Below are 8,450 nucleotides of genomic sequence, written 5' to 3' on the forward strand. Positions count from 1 at the left end.
ATGCCTTATCATAGGTTTGGAAGAAGGCTTGAATACTACATCATCAACCATAAGCCTAATACATTTATAAAAATAAACCCACTCTCATCATTCTAAGTCACTTTGACAACATACACACACAAAACATCGAACCAACCATGAGAAACATAACCATAAAATTCGACTTAGTTGTTTCCTTCTTGGAATCACACAGCTCCTTCTCAAACTACTCCACCTTAGTCTTCTCCTTAAAATGAGAAACTCCAACTCAATAACTTTTTGCATGCGTGTGGCTATCTTAGAAAGATATTCCTTAGAATCAGGTTTCTGCTTTTGAGAATAAATTTACACTTTGTAATACCCTTCCTCCTACTCATCATCTTTCCATTTAAAGTATCTACAATTCTTCATCCCAATCAGCTAGTCAACTAATCAAATTAGCAACATAATAGTAATCGGGTATTTCATATTTCGACAATATGTAATCATATCATAGTAGTATTAAATAACAATAATCAGAAAATGTAAACCACCAAGATCTACCAAAATCGAAAAGGCATATGTTATTTGAAAATGTAATCATCAAGATTGAACAACATCTACAATATGTGTATATGTACTGAGTAAAAGCAAACATTCATGATAAAAAAATTTTAAGGATTTTAACGAACCAAAATAACCGTTTAGGGGTTTTTTTTCCAAACCAAAATAACCGTTTAAAACCTAACTTATTTGTATGATCTTCAAATAAAGAGTAAATAGAGCTATATAAAAGCTCATCCAACTGTTACGACTGTTCCAAAAACGCCTCTCGGGATTTGAAAAGCGCCAAAGAAGCTTCAAGTTTGCTTTTGCTCGAGGAAGGTAACAATGAACTTGGAAGTGATCCAACTTAGTGCATCGTTAATTATAGTGGGTGGAGTACCGATGATGTGGAATACTGCCACATAAGCTTCTTCGAAACGTCACATTTCCATATAGGCTTGGTCACCAGTTGGTCTTGTGTTTAGTAACCGTTTCAAATCGAGCAAATCCACTTAATTGCAAAAATAATAATAATAATAATAATAATAAATAGTGACAAAATCGGACAAATAACAAAAATTAATTGTCTTATAGTTACAGTTTTCTAAAATAGCTTATAACTGTTTATTGTTTTGTGACCAAATTAATTGGACAAATAACAAAGAAAGAAAATGTGGTGATAAAATCGGACAAATGACTTAATTATTTGACATAAGTTATTGATAACTAATATGCAAAACTGAAAACCAGTTTGACATATTCATTGTTTTAGTTAGCTAAAATTAAACACATAATTTTTGTATTTTGTAATAACTTGACATACTTTATGTTAGACGATGTGACTATTAGTGTACACTGCATCTGTATAGTACCTAGCCTAGCCCATTATGTATTTGTGTTGTAGATTCGGCCCCTCTTAAGGATGGCCCATCATTTTGTATATTTATACCCTTCTCTGTTAATGAAATGGCACAGGGAAATTATCCCACTATTATGGTATCAGATCGTACACATTAAAATCCCTCCATATTTAGCCTCCCTTTCCTTTCCCCCGATTCTTCTTCTCCTCTGATCCTCCTCTTTAACCGGCCCTAATCGGCTCCTTCTGCTTGGTCTCTTTCTGATCACCATGCCTGCTACATCAAACACTGATAAAGATGCTCTGGAAAAACCCTTTGGCATCAACAACGTACGTGCCTACGTACCCCTTACGCTCGATCTCAACGAGCTTAACTATGACACATGGCGTGAGCTTTTAGAAGCTCTTTGTCTCAGTTTCGGTGTGAAACATCATCTTGATGATCCGGCCCCAACAAACCAGTCTTCCGAATGGGAGAAAATGGATGCTCTCGTCAAACTTTGGCTCTATGGCACTCTTCACCCCTCTCTTCTTCAGATGATACTCAAGAAGGGCGGCACAGCTAACACTGTGTGGACTAGCCTTGAAAGTCTTTTCCGTGATAACAAAGACGCCCGGGCAATCGAACTTGAAAATGATCTCCGCTCGATTGAAATCGGTGACCTGTCAGTCGCCGCTTACTGCCAGAAAATCAAGGTGACAGCCGATCTCCTCTCCAACATTGACCAACCAGTTCCTGAAAAGACCTTCGTTACGTACATGATTAATGGACTTGGCAAAAAATTCGATCAGGTTGCTGGGATTATTCGCCATCAACAGCCGCTCCCTTCCTTCTTGAAAGCTCGCTCGATGTTACTCCTCGAAGAATCTCGATTGGCCCGTCTACGCCCTATTCACGGTTCTCACCGTGACAACAGCTCTTGCCCCTCCGCTCTCGTAACCGGCTCCGGGCAACAGGCGCCTTCATCGCAGCCTTCTCGCCGGGATTTTCGTAGCAATCTGCCACGTCGAGGTGGAGGCAGCGACCGCCGGAATCAACAGCGCCGTGGTGGGGGTGGTGGTAATGACCGTCGGCAAGATCATCGATAGTGGACTAATGGAAACGACGGCACTGGTGGAAATTCTCACTGGAACGGGAATAATCCCATGCCACCGTGGGCCTCCTGGTCCCCTTTCCTTGCGCCAAATTGGGCCTCACCTAATCCATGGATGCTCCCATGGACCCAGCAACCCCCACAGCCCAATAGAGGGCCTGCTCCTTTTCGCCAACAGCATCCTCCACATGCCCAACATCAACCATCAGCTTTCTGTTCTTCTTGGCCTAATAGTGGGTCCAACAGCGAGGATCAAGCAATTGTTCTTCCTCAGGCTTTTCAAGCAATGAACCTCCAAGACCCAAGCAACTCGTAATGGTTCATGGATACGGGTGCAACAAATCATCTGTCGGCGGGTACGGGTAACTTACAAACTCTTTTTAATTCGCGCCTTTATCCATCTATCCTTGTCGGTAACGGTTCACAAATACCGGTTACCAACATGGGGCATATCATTTTACCAACTCCACATCGACCTCTTCACTTACATAATGTACTCGTTACTCCCAATATCATAAAAAATCTCATTTCCGTTCGCAAATTTACTCGTGATAATGATTGTTCTATAGAATTTGACAAACGTGGTTTTTCTGTGAAGGACTCTCGGACCAAACAAACTCTTTTCCGATGTGATAGCTCCGGAGAACTTTACCCGTTTCACTGCCTCAAGAGATCTCCTCAAGCTTTGCTCACTTCAAGCCCCATCGCTTGACACCAAAGACTAGGTCATCCCGGGAATGAAGTGCTTCGTTTTTTAATTTGTAGTCGTTTAATTTCGTGTAAAATAAACATGTGTCTCATTTCCTTTGCAATGCATGTCAATTGGGAAAACACACTTGTCTCCCATTTCAGAATTCTAATAAAATTGTTTTAGCCCCTTTTGATTTAGTTCATTCCAACCTTTGGACATCCCCCATTCAAAGCAATAGCGGTCTAAAATATTATATAATTTTCTTAGATCATTTTTCTCATTACTTGTGGGTCTACCCTTTACGCCGAAAATGTGATGCAATTTCCAAATTTTTACATTTTCGTGCATTTGTTCGCACTCAATTTGATAAAGAAATCCGAGCCTTCCAATGTGACCACGGGGGTGAATTTGACAATGACACCCTTCACACTCTTTTTGACATAAACGAAATTCATTTCCGTTTTTCATGTCCAAAAACCTCCCAACAAAATGGGAAATCGGAACGTATGCTTCGTACCATCAACAACCTCATCTGATCTCTTCTTTTTCAGTCCCATCTTCCACCTACATATTGGGTCGAAGCACTTCATATGGCCTCTCATCTCTTGAACCGCCTTCCCTCAAAACCCATTAACAATCAAACATCACACTACAAACTCTACCAAACCACTCCGTCATACGACCACCTTCGCATATTTGGATGCCTATGCTATCCTCATCTACACCCCGCTCACAAACTAGCTCCTCGGTCCACTCCTTGTGTTTTTCTCGGATACCCAGATAACCACCGTGGGTACCGATGCCTTGATCTTAACACCAAAAAGATCATCATTTCCCGTCATGTCACATTTGATGAAAATGTTTTTCCTTTTGCTTCCATGACTCCTTCCTCTCCCCCTTCATACAACTTCCTTGATTCAAATCTTCAACAAAACCAAATTTCCTCTCGGCTCCTCCGTACGCCGACTCCAACCCTCGCCAACGAACCTACACCGCCTACCTCTCATTCTGACCATATCCACTCCGAAAACTCCACACCAACCACCTCCCATACCTCGGATGCCCCACTAGGCAGCCCTTCTCCGCCCATCAACCCCCCACCGTTGACATCCAATACCTCTTCTAACTCATCAACCACCGATTTTCTCCCCTCACCCACCCTAAATCCATCTCACCCTATGACCACTCGGTCTAGACTTGGAATTGTCAAACCAATTCAGCGCTTAAATCTTCACACTTCCGCTCTCTCACCTGTTCCAAAATCTCACATACAAGCCCTACAAGATCCAAACTGGAAATCTGCTATGCATGATGAATTTCAGGCTCTTATTAAAAATAGTACGTGGACACTCGTACCCCGCCCTGAAGGAGTCAACATTGTTCGTTCTATGTGGTTATTTAAACACAAATTTCATGCTGATGGTTCTCTTAGCAGGTACAAAGCTCGTTTAGTGACGAATGGAAAAAGTCAACAACTCGGGATTGACTGTGATGAAACTTTTAGCCCGGTGGTCAAACCAGCTACCATTCGTACTGTTCTCAGTCTCGCCGTTTCACGCCACTGGCCGGTGCATCAACTTGATGTCAAGAATGCATTCCTACACGGCCATTTGACAGAGTCTGTCTACATGTACCAACCTCCCGGCTTCACTGATCCCGATAAGCCTCGACATGTTTGTCACCTCCAGAAGTCTTTGTACGGCCTTAAGTAGGCTCCTCGCGCTTGGTTTCAACGCTTTGCCAACCACGCAGTTCAACTCGGTTTTCAACATAGCAAAACTGACTCATCTTTATTTGTTTTGAGACAGGGACATGAGATAGCATACTTGCTTATCTTTGTTGATGACATTATACTTACAGCATCATCATCCCATCTCCTTCATCAACTTATAGACTCTCTCAGCCGTGAATTTGCCATGACCGATCTCGGCTCGTTGAACTACTTCCTTGGGATCTTTGTTTCTCGGTCACCTACCGGAATGTTTCTTTCTCAAAAGAAGTATGCTACGGAGCTTCTCCAACGCGCTCATATGTCAGACTGCAATCCACGTCGCACCCCTGTCGATTCGGCTTTCAAGCTTAGTGCTCATGGTGACCCTATTTCCGATCCTTCCATGTACCGAAGTCTTGCGGGGGCATTACAGTAGTTGACATTCACCCGGCCAGACATCTCCTTTGCGGTTCAACAGATATGCCTCTATATGCATGACCCTAGAGAGCCGCACCTTCATGCTCTCAAACGCATTCTTCGTTATCTTCGTGGTACTCTAGATCACGGCCTACAATTATATGCCTCTTCTACATCTACTCTCACAGCTTACTCTGATGCTGATTGGGGTGGATGCCCTACGACCCGTCGATCCACATCAGGCTACTGCGTTTTTATAGGTGATAACCTAGTATCCTGGTCTTCGAAGCGACAACACACGGTGTCACGGTCCAGTGTCGAAGCAGAATATCGGGGCCTGGCAAATGCTGTTGCCGAGACAGCTTGGCTCCGCAATCTTCTCCGAGAACTTCACTCACCTCCGCGCTCGGCTACGCTTGTCTACTGTGACAACATCAGCGCCATATATATGTCTGCAAACCCGGTTCAACATCAACGTACTAAACACATAGAGCTTGACATTCACTTTGTCCGGGACAAAGTCGCTATCGGTCACGTCCATGTTCTTCATGTCCCCTCTCGGTATCAATACGCAGACATCTTCACTAAGGGGCTTCCATTTCAACTTTTGTCAGAGTTTCGCAACAGTTTAAGCATCCGTCCTCCTCCCGCTCAAACTGCGGGGGCATATTAGTGTACACTGCATCTGTATAGTACCTAGCCTAGCCCATTATGTATTTGTGTTGTAGATTCGGCCCCTCTTAAGGATGGCCCATCATTTTGTATATTTATACCCTTCTCTGTTAATGAAATGGCACAGGGAAATTATCCCACTATTAGTGACGAGTTAAGGATATGATGGTGTAATTGAGAGAAAACATAGTTACAGCTGCCTCCATCAGATTCATAAGTTAGCTAAAATTAAAGACATCAATTTTTTTAATTTTTTTTGTAGTAACTTGACCTACTTTATGTTAGACGATGTGACGAGTTAAGGATATGATGGTGTAATTGAGAGAAAGCATAGTTACAGACTGCCTCCATCAGTTCCATACATGACCAATGTGTTTGATACACGTTTAAAGGTAGTGAAAACGGGGTGGGTGGTAAGAGCTTGGAGGGTGGCGTCTAGGTAGGGAAGTGGTGAGATATATCAGTTAATGTGATTTGCTTGAATGTTTGATACTTTGCATGTTCCCAATAATGCCTGGGTGTCAAATGTCATGATGAGGATTAATTACCTTAGACAGTTTGGGTATGTTTTTTTGGTGCAGAATTCTGCGTCTGTGAAGTCACATTCTTTCCTTTCTTGGAAATTTTGAATATTCAAACACTTAATATTTTGTCCGCCATTTGACGATTTGTTATTCATGATACTGACTATATTATTGTAGCAGGAACATCCCCCAAACATTTTCATGTAGAAACATCATTATATTTGAAAAACGAGAATGACAAAAATATTTAAAAATATGGTCTAATTTATCTAATTGTACATTTTTAATATGTTAACAAAATGATTATAAATTTCATAACGAGTCAATTTCATATTGCAAAATTGTTTTATGAGATATTCTACTGCGAAAACCATAAATTATTAGAAAAAAAAACAAAATTCCAAAAAAAAAATTGAAATTTGTAGCAAAATTATTATTTGCTAAATCTTGATTCATTTTGCAAAAAAATGTCTGTTTTTTCGCAATGTTTTACCATTTTTTATAGCATTTTATGTAATATCGTAACTTTTTCAAATTTTAAAAGTGACATATTTCTAATTTTTTCAAATTTCCAAAAGAAATTAATTGATAAAATGAGACCATCTATTTTAATATTTCCGTGACGTCCCTTGAAAAGATATCCGGTTTATAACGAGAGCCTTGCATCTTGCAATTTGCATACATTATATTTTTATAGTATATCATTAATAATTCATCGTATATAAGTTTAACGTAAAACATCGATTGAAGATACTTACGAGATAAGTGATATGGCCCTACATGTGAAACCTACTAGAACCGATAGAACACCAACCCCTTAAGGAAGACTATCTCCCATGTCAAACCAACCCAACCCAATTTTTCTATAAAAAACTAATTTTTCTATAAAAAAACTAATTTTTCTTTCTTCCATCTATAGAACCCAACTCAAACCAATTTTTTACCCCATTAGCAACCCAACCCAAACTCATTTTTGTTAAAAAAAAAATATAATTTATTATTATTTTTATTTTACTAAAAATAAATATTAAAAATAAATATACTTTACTAGAAATCTATTTTATATTAAAATTTTATATTTATAAAAATATATCAATATTGGTCTTATTTATAGAAAAAAATTAATAAAATATTTTATTTTATTTTTTATTAAAGCTAAAGTTTATTTATTACCAAAATTTAGTTTTTAATATAAAATGTAATTGGTTTCCTCTAGTAAATATAGTAAATATGGACATGTGGTATGAGCTCCTATGCAATCTAAGATGAGCGCAGGTTGTTGGCGCAAGTTGGTTCACGAAGGATTGCATAATTCTTGATTTTCGAAACCGACTTCCTTGTGCCTTTCGGTTTTCGAAACTACTTTGTCTATATCTTTAAAATCAAAAAATCATAACTCCTTACTTTCTTATTACAAACCCATAAAAAAACAAAGTAAAAAAAAAAAAAATTAAGTGAAAACTCAGAAATCTTTTACCTTCTGATTTTGAAACCTCAAGGTTGATGATTGCAACTTAAATCGTTGCTTTGACCTTCAGAATTACGTGAAGCAAGAAGAAAGAAATAACTAGTAAGATTGATGATTGCCTCTTAACCCCACTGATATTAACAACCAATTATATCGTTGTTGGTGCCTGTCAAGAGAAAGATTCAAGTTGTGCCTCATGCGTTATCAGCGAAGAAGAAGAAATCAAAGCATATTTTTCTTTTCCCAAAAATTCTGACTTTTCCACTCCGTCCTTGCATTGCGTCGCTTGATACTTACCAAGAATAACCTAATTTTTATTTTGGCCCTTAACTGAACATAGTTTACTATAAATGCTATAAAAAATTAGGCCCTACAACTTTTTGAGCTTTATTCATGGACACATTCTGAACTCCTCATGTGTCGGCCCTAGAAGTTAGAACACTTTGGACAATGTTTTTGTATTCCTAGATTATAGTAGCAGTTGCATTTCTTTATAACCTAGTTAGTTAA

At 39.3% G+C, this 8,450-nt stretch overlaps 1 protein-coding gene across 1 annotated transcript; it reads left to right on the forward strand.

Annotated features, from left to right (window-relative positions):
- The first annotated feature begins 1,633 nt into the window (after positions 1-1,633).
- LOC145164924 (uncharacterized) lies at positions 1,634-2,452 on the forward strand. The gene has a single exon (XM_079083580.1). The coding sequence runs from the start codon at positions 1,634-1,636 to the stop codon at positions 2,450-2,452; it is 819 nt and encodes a 272-aa protein (XP_078939706.1).
- Positions 2,453-8,450: the final 5,998 nt, after the last annotated feature.

The sequence above is a fragment of the Lactuca virosa genome, chromosome 3 (assembly GCF_052849685.1).
Source record: "Lactuca virosa cultivar CGN04683 chromosome 3, Lactuca_virosa_CGN04683_v6, whole genome shotgun sequence".
Lineage (NCBI taxonomy): Eukaryota > Viridiplantae > Streptophyta > Magnoliopsida > Asterales > Asteraceae > Lactuca > Lactuca virosa.